The sequence below is a fragment of the Ochlerotatus camptorhynchus genome, unplaced genomic scaffold, assembly GCF_037179485.1.
Source record: "Ochlerotatus camptorhynchus isolate MF236.1 unplaced genomic scaffold, CSIRO-AGI_Acam_v1.1 ptg000380l, whole genome shotgun sequence".
NCBI lineage: Eukaryota > Metazoa > Arthropoda > Insecta > Diptera > Culicidae > Ochlerotatus > Ochlerotatus camptorhynchus.
Window position 1 is genome coordinate 443,476 of NW_027040868.1, and position 16,255 is coordinate 459,730.

The following is a 16,255-nucleotide window of genomic DNA, read 5'->3' on the forward strand; positions in this document are numbered from 1 at the left end:
ATTTCATCACGCACATAAGGATAGAAAAAATCTTGTATGTATCAATTGCAATGTGGAATCATCATGATTACAATACTCTCCGGTAGAATTTTTTGTCACTCTGAGACCACTTCGTGTTCTGGTTGTGTTTTCTATCCATCCCACCATTTATTTAATATTCCAACACACAGCGAATGCAATGAAGCGTCCCTTGTTTTGATCAACCCAGCACGGTTGCGAACAAATGATAGATAGTTGGTGATGGTCGCTTCTTCTGTTCGTGTCTCACTGTCCGTATTTTTTCTTCTGTTAAGACCACTTCTTCAAGGGAACAGCGGTCACTGCCAGTGACAAGTTAGACCGGTTTTTCAGGTAGGTTTCAACAAAAGAGCTGGGTTCGGGCTTGATTTCTTCTACGTGGGAGTATGATATTTGCTTATTGTATCATAACTTATTGATAGTGATGGCATCTATATGCGTTAACCATTTTGATAACAGTTGGAAAGCACGAACACCTGTATTGGATTGCTCTCACAGTAGCCATGAAATAGATTCACAAACCACAACGGAAGCGAAGAGTACAACAGTGACTTTTTGTGGTGTTTTATCATATGGCAAAGGTGCAAATCAAGCGTGCCCGAGGTCAATGTCAGTAGGCATCAAAATGATTCCGGAAATTCTAGTAATAAAAGTGAGTTGCTTGGCTATCGTTATCATGGGGCAGCGTTGCTCACAATTTTCGATTTTTTTATTGTATAGGTATTTTTAATTTTGATTAGAGTCTTTTTAATAAATTGTCATTCAGATCTATGGCTTTTAATTGATTCTGGTATTCTCTATTGGTGCCTTACTTGATGAATAAAACTAATAAAAAACAAGTAGGGGGAATATAATTTCAAGTTTTGTTCGATTAGATATCGATTTCACATTTCACTCCTAACATGCAACTCAATTTGTAAATGCACCGTGAAAAACAATACTGGAAAAGAGTAATTTGGCTGGATGAAATTAATATTTTTACTACTGTCACATATTCAAAAGCAAACCAAATAATCCGAATTTTAAATTGATATTTGATAAAGGGCTCTTCAGTTTTTTGGGAAACTTGCCGCCCCCCCCCTCCCACACCCCCTGCGTAGGCAATTGTCCATACGCAGTTTTTAAAATGTGTATAGGCCGTGGATAATTGTCCCCTCCCAACTGTCTACGTAGTTAATGAACAGCCCCTAACTGTATGAACTCTAAAACTGTTACAAAATTTTGAAATCCCGAATTCAACATAAAAGATTCGACTTCAAGATGTTTGTTTTGGAGCTGGTCATCAACTCTTCCTGTCCATACGAAGACTATCACTAAAATATATAGATTTTTAAATCTGTATGATCCTTGAACACCTCCAGAATCATAGAATCAAAATTATCCGAATGCCACCAATCGAAAGCTATTGGGCTGAATGGTCCATGAGATTGAAATTTTGAAAGTAAGCTGATCGAATATTGAAATTGAAACATGGAATACCTAAATCTTATATCTAATATCGTTTGAGGCTTTGATAGATATTAAATCTTGGACATCCCAATATTGTGAAGTGAATTTGATTGTTATTGGAATTTCAGGCGAACTTTAAGGAGAAGTCTTCTGATGAGAATTTATCATGTATTCTTAAACGAATTTATAAGGAATTCATATAAATATAACTAGTACTGAGAAGAAACCCAAGAGAATCGATTTCTGATGATAGTTTTAATGGAAATCTAGATAGGAAGCTATTTTGAGTAATGTTAGGAGACAATTTTATTGAGTTTTCCACAGGAATTATAAGGAAACTTCATAAGAAACTCCCAAATAATTCTTAGGAAAGTTTCAAGGGCATTCCGAGTTCTCAGAAATCTTGAAAGAATGTTTAAAAAAATAACTGTTGCGAATTTCATTGATTTTTTTTAATAAAATAATTTGGATCCACCTGATCTGCCGTTAGACTGAAAAACCGATGTTTTGTCTAAGGTTGACAAGGACCTACATTGTGATTTCTTTTGGGTTGAAGATTCCTCTAACAGGGTAATGATGGTAGGCCCATGATGATCGGAAAGCTGGGACGGAATAAAGCTCCGGATTTACTGTTCTTCGTCGGTGGTTTAAAATTCGCTTAACTGTATCTATTTACAGTAAAAAGGGAAAAACTAAAAAACCTAAGAATCACTTGTACTTCTTTGTGGTTTTATGAGGAAATTTCGAGCTCCTTCAATGGTTTTGAGTTTGATCGCCTGCCAATTCTTTTTCTTCTTTTTTCTACATGGTTATCGTATGTTTTAAAGTAGTGTTTTTGGCTACCCAAGAATCGAGAAAATGCTGATGGCACTTTCTGGGAGTCCTTTTTTTCCCCTTGATTTGTTTTCCGTCGATCTTGTTTTTTGTGCTGAGCACCAATGCAACCGACACCAGGGAGGCAGCTTCCACACCTGGACCCTACCTATCGACCCATCAACTCATGAACCGGGGACCAACGGCTTTACTTCCTATCAGAGATGTTATGCCTTCAAAACATCCTGGCGGCGCCGACTGGGATTGAACCCAGGCCTGCTGGGGTGAGAGATAATCCGCTTACCACTACACTACCAGCACCGCTCTTTCCGGGAGTCCTTGAAAATCATAAATATTCTTGTCTAGTGACCATATGTGATAATGCCTGATAGTTATTCGTTAGCATTTTTATTTATCAACCATAAGAAGAATTTTTTTCGTCAATAAATTTTATTTTTATTTTTTCTAGAATACTTGTATGTATTTCGCTCGGATGGTTATCCTAGATTTTGCAAGAAATTATTTCCAATTTCCTTTGGTAGTTCCTGTCAACTTATGGGATAGATTTTATTTCTCCTGGATGATTCGTACGACATTCTTCCACTTAATGTTTCCAAAGCTTCGTCCATTTTTTTTAGATTTTTTTTCCAACGTTTCTCGGAAGTTTCATCATATTTTCTTACGAAATTACAGGTGGTACCGCACCCACCGCTTTTACTTGGCTGAACTTCAACCAATTGAGGTGACTAATTACGGTTAACATAAATCATAAACAAAACAATCAGCTCAATTGGTAGGAAAACGGCCGAGAAATACTGGTGGGTGGACGGAACAACCAACCGCGCTCTTCGGGGGATTTGTGTATCTTCCGCTGGAAGGGGGAAATTGTTTCCTATTTCACTTGGAAGATCCTTCAGACTTCATCCAAAGACCCTTCTGCCTTTTTCTAGTAGTTTCTTCTGATTTCTCCAGATCCTGAATTCCTTTGAAAATGACAGCCGTTTTTTAAGCGAAGTTTTTCCAGAGCTCTATCAGAAATTTCTTCCGAAATCCCGGACGTCTCTTCCAACTTTCAACGAAAATTTATTGTAGTAGAGGTTTCTACTTGCCTCTGGAATTTGCATCCGGTTTTTCGTGACTCTTCGGACAGCTCCTTGAAGTTTCTTACGACTTTCTTAGAATTTCTTCTGGCTTCCCTTGGAAGTGTCTGCGAATTTTCACGGGAACTGAGGTGAACGCATAACGCGCTATCCACTGGTGTATTAAATTCAATGTAGGGTTAACTAACCCATTTCCGGCCTACTAAGCACAACCCGCACTTAGTCTTTCTTAATCTAGCGTAGTTAAGCACCAAACGAAATGTTATTATTACTGATGGCTTATTAAACCTTCTGTACTTAATAAAGAGAAACAAATTGTTGAGATATTGTTAAAAGCCTAACACTGCTTTTTGACGCTAAACTCGGCCTAAGGATTCTAAACTCGGCGTCACGCATTGAAACGTCAATGAATTAACTTCGGCCTATCGAATGAAGATAATGATTGATTCAGTCGGAGCGCTTAATTTGTGTTTGAGAATATTGGGTGCAAACATTCATATCACGCGTCACTTATTGACTTCGTTCGGTAGCATTTGAACTAAAGTATCGTACCAAAAGCATAATTTACCTGTTAACGCCGAAATCATGGATTTATTTGATGTTTTCTGCTTGAGAGGCCCTTGGGCCAAAGTAGTTCTCTACCCTACTTGATGTCATTGACACTGCCGCTAGGAGAAACACTTATGCTGCGGATACACTTGTGTGACCTACTATGAACATGAGCATTATTTGTGTAATAAATTATGAACAAATCCATGGTCACACTTGTATAGTAGACTAGCAACTCTAGATGTGTGCCTTTAGGTGAGAAAACTATTATCTGAAAGATTTAGCTCATTTGGTTGTAGGATGAGCTGGCGCTTTTAGTTTGAATTTTGTATAAAATACGTAAAAAATGACATCTCTATTCCTAATTTTCGATTTGATTCAGATTTTCAAAGATTTTAGTTCAAACAATATGTAACAACTTTGCTGAAGACTGCATTATGAATCTGGTAAGTTTTATTGAGATATTCGCTTTTGAATTTATATGAGCACTTTGTATATGAAAATGTCAACCAAATCCCCTATATAAATATTAAACCAAAAGCACCAGTTCATGTTACGACAAAAACAGCTAACACATTCAGAGAGTGGTTATCTTACCTACTGACACGAGTCTGGATGATGGCCTGTGGAAAATATGAACATTTATTTTTTTAGTGGCAATCTAATTGATACGTTGAATAAGCTGCCTGTATTTTGTTGCAATATACGAACAAAATGTACATATAAATTCAAGTATGAATATCGCCATAATACTAACTTGAATCATGATGCTGTCTTGAGCAAAATTGTGCATGTGCTGAAATTCTGAGCTTAGACGAGTTTGCTGAATCAGTTTTATGCACGAAAGAGTGAAGGGATGTTATTTCGCTATATATTTCGAAAAAAAGTATCTAATATCGTTGTTTTCCTTGGAGTTTTTTTTATGTTATAACCAAATTAATCCGGTTAACATATTTGAAGATGGCAAAAAATGCGATTATCCGTTTCAAAAGGAATCAGACCATCTATGCAGAAGAAGTCCTGCGAGAACTGCTTCTCATCCCCCAAGGGATATTGGCTGTACGTCATGCTGCTGTACTGGCTGCGATTTACCACTGACATACGGTTTCGAAAACGAAGAGGAACCTTTATTGGAACCAAGATATTCCATTGTTCGTCGTATTCGCGTCCAGGAATTGCAAGTAGCTGGACCTGATACTTGGCTACCTACACTCGGATCCAGCAATCGACTACAGCCGATTATCTTTTATCCCAAGCTGGAGGATCACTACATTTGGACACTTCAAACAGGTTCTACATAGTGCGGGACTAGTTTACCCCATTTGCGAGCCGTCTTTGATTGTAACTACAATGTAACAATAGTAAAGATGCTTCCTGTGGATTCATTTGGACTAACTTGACAACATCTTTTTCATGGGACTCCCTTAGCTCAGTCGGTTAAGGCACAGCTACAAAGCTAGACCATGCTGGAGGTGGCTGGGTTCGATTCCCGGTCCGGTCTAGGAGTTTTTCTGATTGTAAATATCTCGACTTCTCTGGGCATAGAGTTATGATTGTACTTGCCACAGAATTATGCTAATGCAGAAATGGTACAGACATCGGAAGCTTTCAATTAAAAACTGTTGAAGTGTATTTAGAACACTGAAAAGGGCATACAAGCTTTTTGTAAACAAACCTCTGTAGGCCTTTTTCTCGCCAACCGAGGGTCACCCACGCAAACCAGCAATTTCATCGGGAAGGGGAAAGTTTCCCCTACCCGGTGATGTTAAAGGTTTGCGTTGGTGTCATATGGGTGGCGAAAAAAGGGCATAAGAAGGTTTGTTTACAAAAAGCTTGCATGCCCTTATCACATGTTGTGCTTGAGTTGAGAGCACGCAATAAGCTAATATGCGATAAGCAATAAGCATTAAATGCGTAGAAGAAGAAGAAGTAGAAGACAAACACGGCTTCCCTCTGTTATTTCGAAATTTTTTAAGGGTCCGGACAATACCAACAAATCAATTGCTATAGAAAATTTTTCACTGATGGATCACGCATTGATGGTCCCACTGGCTTCGGTGTCTTCAATGAATACTCAACCGCCTTCCAGAAAATTCAGGAACCTTGCTCAGTTTATGTTGGTGGGCTAGCAGCAATCAACTCAGTGTTAACATTTGAAAACGGCACAAAAGCCATTTGTAAACAAATGGTTTGTGAGCCCTTTACTCACTACTTGAAGTACACCCACGCGACACAACAGCAACATCGGGTAGGGGAAATTTTCCCCTTCCTGACGATGCTGTTGGTTTGCGTGGGCGTTCTTCGGGTAGCGAGTAAAGGGCCCACAAACCATTTGTTTACAAATGGCTTTTGCGCCGTTTTCAAATGTTAGCACTGAACTTCGCATTGGGGATGGTGAGTTTGCTGGTCGAAAGATCATATATGATTACCTTTGTATGGGTTCCCTCACATTGCTCAATCCCAGGCAATGAGAAGGAAGACTCTCCCGCATAGGTGGGCGCACAACAAGGCGAGATTTATGATAGAAGAATTTCACATGATGAATTTTTCCCATTAATACGTCAGAGTTCTCTTTTAAGTTGGCAAAACGATTGGACAAGTAATTCTCTTGGGCGGTTACATTCCATTATTCCAAATGTATCTTCGAGAGCGTGGTTCAAAGGACCGGATGTAAGTCGGGGCTTCACTCGCGTGATGTCAAGACTTATGTCCAACCACTACTCGATAGACATACATCTCTATATGTAGGTGCAGAACCGGTTATGATGACATCGATCACGCGATTTGGTATTGTCCGGGTAATGACGCCTCCAGAGCACGACTGTTGGATCCCCTAGTGGCCCGAGGTAGACAACCCTTCCGTGAAGTAAGAGATGTATTGGGAACCCGTGATATTCCCTACATGCAGGCGATCTGCGAATTCCTTTGTCTGATGTTAGAGTCTGATGTGACCATCCCCTCCTTTCCAAACAACTTCCAGCCATTGTGTCCCATTCTTAATATCCTCCTGTTTCTGTGCTACTTGCCCCAGCCCAGCCAGGATGTGGTCAACCGTCCGAGAGTAGTATCTGTAGGAGGCTTCAGAAACCAGTTTCCTATCTAGCTCCTTTAAATCGAAATGGTAAAAAGGTAAATGAATCATTAAACAATGACGATGTTCCTTAATAAGAAAAAAAATCTCCTTAAAATAGACCGGATTACTCCTTAAATGCTTGATCGAAATACGTTAAAAATCTTAAAATGCTCAGTAAATATTTAAAGTACCCTCCCTAAAATAGAGAAAACTGTACATTAAGCATTTGAAAATGCTCCTTAGTATGCACCACTTTGCACCATTTTGAAAAGTAATTGTACCATATATCATCGGAAAAGCTGCTGCAGAAAGGTTAATAAGGTAAAAAGAGTAAGGTAAATCAGCTGTAATGTTCAGTAAATCATTGTGTGCATTTGTGCATTTTTACTGAACATTTCAGCTGATTTCATGGTACTTATTAACCTTTCTACAGCAGCTTTTCCGATGATATATGGTACAATTACACTTCAAAATGGTGCAAAGCGGTGTATACTAAGGAGCATTTTCAAATGCTTAATGTACAGTTTTCTCTATTTTAGGGAGCGTACTTTAAATATTTACTGAGCATTTTATGATTTTTAACGTATTTTGATCAATCATTTAAGGAGCAACCCGATCTATTTTAAGGAGATTTTTTTTACTTTTTAAGGATAATTTCATCTGTTTTATTAAGCAAAAGTAGGGCTGTCAATCGAAATTGTTACCCATTAACCCCGCCAGGAGTAATTGGTACCCAATACTAACCTAGAACTACTGCTGTTTTAAATGGTAATTCAAACATTACTGATTTTTGGCTCCGCAAAGTGTCACACACGACTGAGCATAGTAAATAAACGAACTAGTTAAAAAAGGGTCCCAACAACTGTGCTGAATTTGAATGAATTTAGTTATGATCGGGATTGGTGGAAGATATTATTTGAATAGGAAAAATGTATGCGAAACGAATAAAATTTGTCTTTTGTTCATCACCAAATTTTTATATAGGGGAAATGGATGTTATGTCAGCCTCCTTATTTCCTAATTTGGGCCCATACATAAATTCAGCAATTTCCTAAATTTTCAATAGCGCCCAAAAATATCCATTAGTACCGTCCTAATGACGCGTTCATCTAGATAAATAGCTGATATTAGCGATTGGCCCAATCTTAGATCCATAGGCCTACATTAGAGCCATTTCCCCTATATATCTTTATTAAGGAGACTTTCAGCCCTGGGACCCATCACTAAATCCTTCATTTCTCAATATCTCTCATATCTGACAAACTATGCAGAACAATTTTTTTTTAAACCGCGAATTGATTCGCCTTCTGTGCAATCTGTTTGTTATTAACCTTTTACTTTAGTTCTACACAGCAAAAAAATAATTTTGATATCACATCAAAGTGGATGCACTTCAATCGTATCAAAAATATGATGAAATAATACTTGCCAAAAAGGCCAAAATTATCATTAACATAGTGCATGAACTGGCATTACGCTGCTTTTACTGCATTTGTTTATTTTGTGGCCATAAAAATTACATGAGATTTTCGACAGGATTGAAGTACATCCTCCTGGATGTAATATTAAAATTTATTTTTTGCTGTGTAGTGCTTGCATAAACCTGTAAACAAGTGTATAGATAGCTTGTGGCTATGCGCGGTTTGGTAAACGGCAATATGACAATTGGCAAAAGTCCAAATATGTAAATCAAATCTTGTGTAAAACAGTTATTTGGAAGAATTGACATTTCGTGATTTGTTGACATTTGATTTATAATTACGCACCTAAAAATTATGTGAATTTAGGTGCTCTAAGACTGACGCATAATACGAGCTTCAATTGTGACTTAAAATTAAATCATAAAAGACGCAAAATTGAGCTCAATCAACCGTACTACATCGAGCAACAAATTGTGTAGCCTCGAGGAACATAAATCTACATTAAATGTGTGTTTACGTTCCATCCTTTATGTCAAAGATGAATTCTGTCACGTCTGATTGAAAAACCATTAAAAACCAATAAAAATATCTTAAAATTAGTTTAATAAATTTTTTTATTAAAGTTTTAATGACTGTGAAGAACTACTGATGTTTGAAAGGTGGATTAATATGCGAAAAAATATTAAGTTTTTCAATTAATTTGGACTGCTTGTACATACTCTAAGGAGCCGAGTGATTTCAATCTTTTTTTAATTAATAACAATTCAAAAATGGAGGGTCACATTGTGAATTAATTTCTTCTTTGAAGGTGACTTGCTACTTGTTTTCATCCGCGCACAGTGGGCCAGGAATTAACTTTAGACTACAAAACGAATAACACTGCAAAAAACATTTTCGAGGCTTGATGTCTCATTATAATGAAGATCATTTATAGGAATAATCAGATAGTTCGAAACTCACACTTTAAATAATAAGCAACTCTTCTGAAACAGTTATACAACCGTCTGCTTCCAAATTATTAGCTGAACAAAAATAAAATTTGGTTAACTATTGATGAAATGGTGGATAAACTGTTTTCAATCTTTTTGAATATATTTATTAACAACCATGAGAAGCTATTTTTTTCCTAATGCAATTTTTTAAAATACAAAAGTTTTGCTATGGCATACCTGGTTTCAACCACAAAGGTTGAAGAAAATGTTGCAAAACGCTTTGTTAAAATTATTCTGTATTATACATTATGTTGGCAGATATATGCAAAAATGGTTGGTACCAATTTGAAGGTTAGGTCCAGTCTATCACTCTGAATTGATTTCAAGTCAAATTGTTGGGAATACTGTATCTTTTAAGTTAAGTAATTGTTATAAAGAAATATTAAAATCAATATTGATATTGACGGTTTATGAAAATTTAAATATGGCAAAACATGGCAAAATTAACCCTTTATTCTAATTATAATATTGATTGCCTCTCACCCCAATGGGCCTGAGTTCAATCCCAGTAGGCGCCGCCGGGATTTAAGGCATACAACCTGTGATCACACCTTCCTTCGGAAGGGAAGTAAAGCCGTTGGTCCCCGGTCTACGAGGTGATAGGTAGGGTCAAAGTGTGTGAGCTGCCTTTATGGCGTCAGTAGCATTGGTTCTCAGTACGGAAAACAAAATCGACGGAAATCAAATCAAGAAAAAAAGTTTGACCAATTTTTGATCGTATTTAGTTATACCTAATACATAGCCAGTCACAATTTCTGAAACAACCCCGTCTCCCCTCAAATGTTATGTCATTTATGCTTGTTTCCTTAGCACGCCATTTGCTAGCTAAGACTTTTCCCTATAAGTTACATATCAAATGATGATGGAGCACTTCGTTCTTCGTAAGGAAACAGAAGAAAGGAAAACGAATCATTCCATTGCTCCATCATCATTAGAATTGTATCTATACGAAAACTTCCCACCTTGCAATGAAGTGTTTCACGGATTCTTAGAAATTTTTATTTAAACCATCCAAGATTTTTAGATCTTCGTATAACTAGTGGGTTGGATTCTGCGAGAATTCGTCTTGCCTTGAATTTTTTTTAATGCCTGTATTTTGAACTTTTCTAAAAACACTGAGTTTTGAGAATTTGTCTATGTTCATGATCCATTAGTTTTGTCACATTTCAGATTCTGATAAATTTGCAAAAATATTCATCGTCTAGAATTTTTGATTAAAGTTATAAGCTTTGAATATATTTCATATTCCAAAATTTAAAAAAGTTTTCTGTCATGAATTATTTTAGGTAATTTTGTAAATTGTAAATTTCCATGTTTTGGAAGAATGTTCATGGTCAGGAATTCTTAGTCTATAAAAATTTAATACTTCAACTCAGACACTTGACCTAACATCTATTAAACTTCGTGTGCTTTTTATAACAATATCATTTGCTCATATGGGTATTATGACCTCAAATATCTCTTTGGGCAAATTGACCTGCACTTCCTTCTTGGAGACCATCGTCGTAATTTAAATATGTAAGATAGGCCATATCTCACCATAGGTGTATAAATACACAGCAAAAAAAGTTTTATATCGACCAACGTAATTCAAGCTAATGTATGAAATATTGATGTTATAGCGAAGAGCAGACAATATATTACATCCGTGGATGTAAATTTGTTCGCGATTTGTGTGTACATCGTGCAATGTTATCGATAGAATTTCCTGGTTGCAACAGGTTGGATGTAATAATCAACATCTTTTTTGCTGTGTACTTGTTGTGTTTTATGATTTTAAAGTATTTATACCTAAGAAAAAATATATCTAAAAATTAATCAAAATCCGCACACCTCATCAAAATGCCAAATTAAAGCTTCAGAGAGGATGGACTACCCGAGCAAAGCTGAACATCAAATTGAAATCAAAATTTGCTGTTATGATGTACACAGCAAAAAAATAATTTTGATATCACGTCAAAGTGGATGCACTACAATCATGTAGAAAATATGGTGTAATATTACTTGCTAAAAAGGACAAAATTATCATTAATACAATGCATGAACTGACATTACGCTGCTTTTACTGCATTTGTTTATTTATGTGGTCATAAAAATTACATGAAATTTTCGACATGATTGTAGTGCATCCACTTTGATGTGATATCAAAATTATTTTTTTGCTGTGTAACTTATTTTGAATACTCCAGTTGATCTCATTTTGGTTGACTTAACGGTTAACACAGCAAAAGTGAGAGCAAAATTTTACACTGTTGAAGCAAACGGAAAACTAATCCTGCTTTCAATGAAATCAATTTGATTACTGATTTTGCATTCATTTGCATTCATTTCATTTCATTTAACTGAATATGGGCCTAGAGTAAATGGTTACCATTCATGTTTCTCAAGCTGAAAGACTTAGGCTCCAATCTCACCGCGGGCAAATCACGAATGACCTAAAATGTGTTAAACAAATCAGATAAACGATAATCATTAGTTCAACGACAGATGAATTTCAATTAAATTTTAAACAAGACGTAAACAGCAGAACTTCAAGTTAAGTTGCTTTCATTTAAAACGTCTTGACTGCATAATGAAAGCACAATATGATATCAGACTTATGTCGCAACATTTGAAATCAAAATGAGTTTTCATTATGATAGGAACTGCACACTTTAATATCGATTTGCTTTCATTTTGTTAACCGACTTTGCTCGGGTAGCGTAGTGGTTAGCTCGTTCTAGCGAAGGCGTAATGGTTTTCGAAAATATTTTAACTGTCAAAATCTAAGCAGTTTGCACTGTTATACTGTTAGATAGGAGGTATTGAAATCCCCATTTTTTTCGGAAATTACTTCATGATTATGTGCTAAATACGTATTTTTACCCCTTTCAAATTTAGCTCTCATCAATTATCTTATAAAATTAATCAAAATTTTTAATTGCACGCAAACAAAAAATGTTTTAAATTGCATTTTAGTTGTATTTTCTTCATAATTTTTCGCAGCAAATGATATTAGTTGACATTGCAGACTTTTAACTTTTTTTTTATTTCGTGTTCTGTCTACGTTTTCGACAACAATTCAAGCAAGCATTTTATTTATAACGTTGTTGAATGATGAACACACTTGCCTCGATTCTCTCCGATTTCCGTTCAGCAAAAAAAAAGCAACCCAAATCGAGTAATCTTACTATGAGCAATTAATTGATCAGCTTAGATTGAATATCATAAAATTTAGGCAAATCAATTGGAACTTTGAAAAGTATCGAGAACATGGTATCCTAAGCATTAACTTTTCCATCTTTCACATGTTTGATATAATCTGGGAAATTTTTGTTCAGCACAAGCAAATATTTATACAGTTTGTAACTCATAAAAACACTTTCCTGTTGACTTGAAATGCTGAGTAATGTGAATTTAGCGAAACCATCTTTGAAATAAGTTTCGTTTGACCGGTACACGTGCAGTGTAGCTGCAAAACTTCAACAAGTCACGAGGAACGAAAAAAAAACGAACTAAGTACTGTCATTTCAAGAGAGTCATGTACAGCTCATGTACTGATTTGCTTTGTTTACCAACTTGACACCAAGGGGTGGCAACCGAGTGGTGACAATGTGTCTTCGCCAGATCTAGTTAGGTGGTTTGCATTCATTCCTCTGACGCTAAAGGTAACGAGTTCAAATCTCTTCCCCGGGCAAGTCTCAAATTACCTAAAATTTGTTCAGGGGCTATCCACAAATTATGTGAGGGAATAGGAGGGGGAATGATTTCTTGCAGAGTCTTAAGATATGAGGAGGGAAGCTGACATTTTCTTACATTTGATTTTGTAGTTAAAAGTAAATATTTTGACCTTAACCATTTTTATGCCAACATCCCTGAACATATTTAAATGAACACATGAAAACGGGGGATAGTTTAATTGAAAATCTTACCGTGTCGTACAATGGGAAGATAAGCACTCAAAATCCTTTACATATTTTATTGTTGTCCTCTTAGCTCATTATTAATTAAATGCAGAGACTAATGCTCCATAAGGGTCATGTCTCTATAAACAAAATATTATAAATTTAAGCGTGGACCGTAAAGGGTATTCATAATTAATTCTTACACTTAGAGAAACAATCTTAAGAATTACATAAGGCATGCCTTATTAACCAGGATATTGTTTGTCATATAAGACTTATGATAATTTTTGGCATATAAGACTTATGAATCATTATCGCACTACGAAGTTTGTTGTTATACGCATTTAGCCTATTCCATTTCTCAAGCGTTCATAGACGTGATCGCGAATCACGGACTCAATATCCTGAACGCTCAAGATTCATACTTTTTTAAGTATCATAAGCTGACTTATAAATTCCATTGTTGTATTGTTGTATTCATAAGTCATTATGTTTCATAAGTCAAACTTATGATTTCTATAATAAATTCTTGTGACGAAACATAATAAGTGGTTTTCATAAAAATGTTATGTTCTTTTGCCAAAATAATTTGAAATACAATAAATTGTGATAAATTTAAATTTTACACAATACGAAGTCCTTATTGCCAGTGGCGCCGATGGTGTAGTGGTAAGCGTGATTGCCTTTCACCACAGCAGGCCTGGGTTCAATAACAGTCGGCGCCGCTGGGATGTTCTGAGGCATAACATCTCTGATCACGCCTTCCTTCGGAAGGGAAGTAAAGCCGTTGGTCTCCGGTTCATGAGTTGATGGGTCGATAGGTAGGGTCCAGGTGTGGGAGCTGCCTCCCTGGCGTCGGTAGCATTCGTGCTCAGCACGGAAAACAAGATCGACAGAAAACAAATCAAGGGAAAAAAAGTTGAATGTTGAATGCAGGCATAATGTTCTATTTACAGCGTGCTAGGAATGAAGAAGAAGACGAAGAAGAAGGCTGATTCAACATATCGTTTAAAAAATAGCGTCTTGCTGGGTTTTTTCCCGCTGAAGAATGAAGTTCTATAGCGAAGATTATTTTACTATCGGCATAACCATTGTATATGGATTTTGATGGCATTACTACAGCCTGTATACTTTGCTTCGTGTTTTGTTGCCGTGTGCTAAATCCCGTATTTTCGTACAAGCATTGAAATAAAAAAAAATAAATATTCTGCTGCCAGCGACCCGGCAGTGTACAGTTTTATAAATCAGCTTGCTTTGAAATCAAACTCAACATTTGTATTCCAGCGTTCAAAATGAGCCGAGGCGTTGCGTTATCGTTTGCTCTACTGTTGCTCGTGACTACTGCCACTGCTGAAGATGGTGATCTGGATGCTCTCATCGATAGCTTGTTTACCTCTTCGCCGATTGCTATTGATACACATACACTAGCACCTCCACCCCCGGCTCCTGAAGTAGGCTCGCAGGTAATTACATTTGAATAATTGTATCACCTACCAATCTATACCATAATCGAATTTTTCCTTTAGGCAACCTGTGAGCAAGGTCAACACTGTGTTCAGAAATATCTCTGCACGAATGAGTCTACGAGTGGAGTAGGACAGATTGATATACGCTTTAGTGATAGTAATCCTTGCGTTGATTACTTGTTACAATGCTGCTATGATGAAGATATTGTAAGTTATTGTTTCGGATAAAAATGAATGTTTGCTTACCTCATGATTCCTTTGAAGATCACCGAACTACCGAAGGCTTCGACTTTTAGACCACCAGTGCCACCAATGGATAACCCTGTCTGTGGAAAACGAAACCCCGACGGCATTGGCTTCCGCATCACGGGAGCTAAGAACAGTGAATCCGAGTACGGTGAATTTCCGTGGATGGTTGCGGTATTAAAGCAAGAACAAGCCCTTGATCAGGTGGTAAACGTGTACCTTTGTGGTGGATCTTTGATTCATCCCAGTGTAGTACTAACTGCATCTCATTGTGTTCAAAATAAATCTCCTGCTCAGTTGAAAATCCGCGCAGGCGAATGGGATACTCAAACCAAGCACGAAATCCATGCTCATCAGGTAGGGCCGCTTAGTAAAAATTTTCATTCATTCATTTTCTAATGTTCGTAATTCATAGGATCGCCAAGTTGTTGAGATTGTTACCCATCCGGATTACTACAAAGGAGGACTGTACAATGATATTGCGTTAATATTTTTGGATGCACCTGTCATTCTGGATGAAGGAATTCAAACAGTTTGCTTACCCCCACCAAATGCAAAATTCGATCTCCAGAGATGTTTCGTTTCCGGCTGGGGAAAAGACGTATTCGGCAAGGAAGGAACATATCAGGCTATATTGAAGAAAATCGATTTGCCGATCGTACCGAATAACGAGTGCCAGATTTCGTTGAGATCAACCCGTTTGGGACCTAAATTCATCTTGCATAACAGTTTTATCTGTGCCGGTGGAGAAGTTGGCAAAGATGCCTGTAAGGGTGACGGTGGATCCCCTCTCGTGTGTCCCATTCAGGGTTCTTATCAGTTCTATCATCAGGTTGGCATTGTAGCATGGGGCATTGGATGCGGAGAAGTAACACCAGGTGTCTATGCGGATGTGTCCCATTTCCGGAACTGGATTGATCAGGAAATGAAAAATCGAAATTTTGATACCAGCAGTTATACTGTGTAACGTGTCTGCGACCTAGATTTTTCGACGGTTAATGTAATCCTATTTAATGCTACACTTTCTCAAATCAGTCACCGCTTTGATGACCTCGTGCTATAAGTTATCAACATATAAATAAATAAAATATCTCTCTCAATGTGTTTACTCGTGCAGCTTTCTTTCCAATGGAAAATAAAATATTCGAAAAAAAAACTCCCAACAAAACAGAGAAGATTAAGATGGCAATAACTGGAAACATTCAGACGTAAAACTCGTTAAAGTTGAGCAACCGGTTTTACGA

The 16,255-nt window shown here is 36.9% G+C and overlaps 1 protein-coding gene across 1 annotated transcript; it reads left to right on the plus strand.

Moving 5' to 3' along the window:
• Positions 1-219: 219 nt before the first annotated feature.
• Positions 220-16,119, plus strand: LOC135710409 (phenoloxidase-activating factor 2-like). Its single transcript, XM_065232980.1, has 5 exons — positions 220-351; positions 14,584-14,762; positions 14,826-14,972; positions 15,030-15,368; positions 15,427-16,119. Exons 2-5 carry the CDS (start codon positions 14,592-14,594, stop codon positions 15,976-15,978), a joined length of 1,209 nt encoding a protein of 402 aa, XP_065089052.1. The 5' UTR covers positions 220-351; positions 14,584-14,591; the 3' UTR covers positions 15,979-16,119.
• Positions 16,120-16,255: the final 136 nt, after the last annotated feature.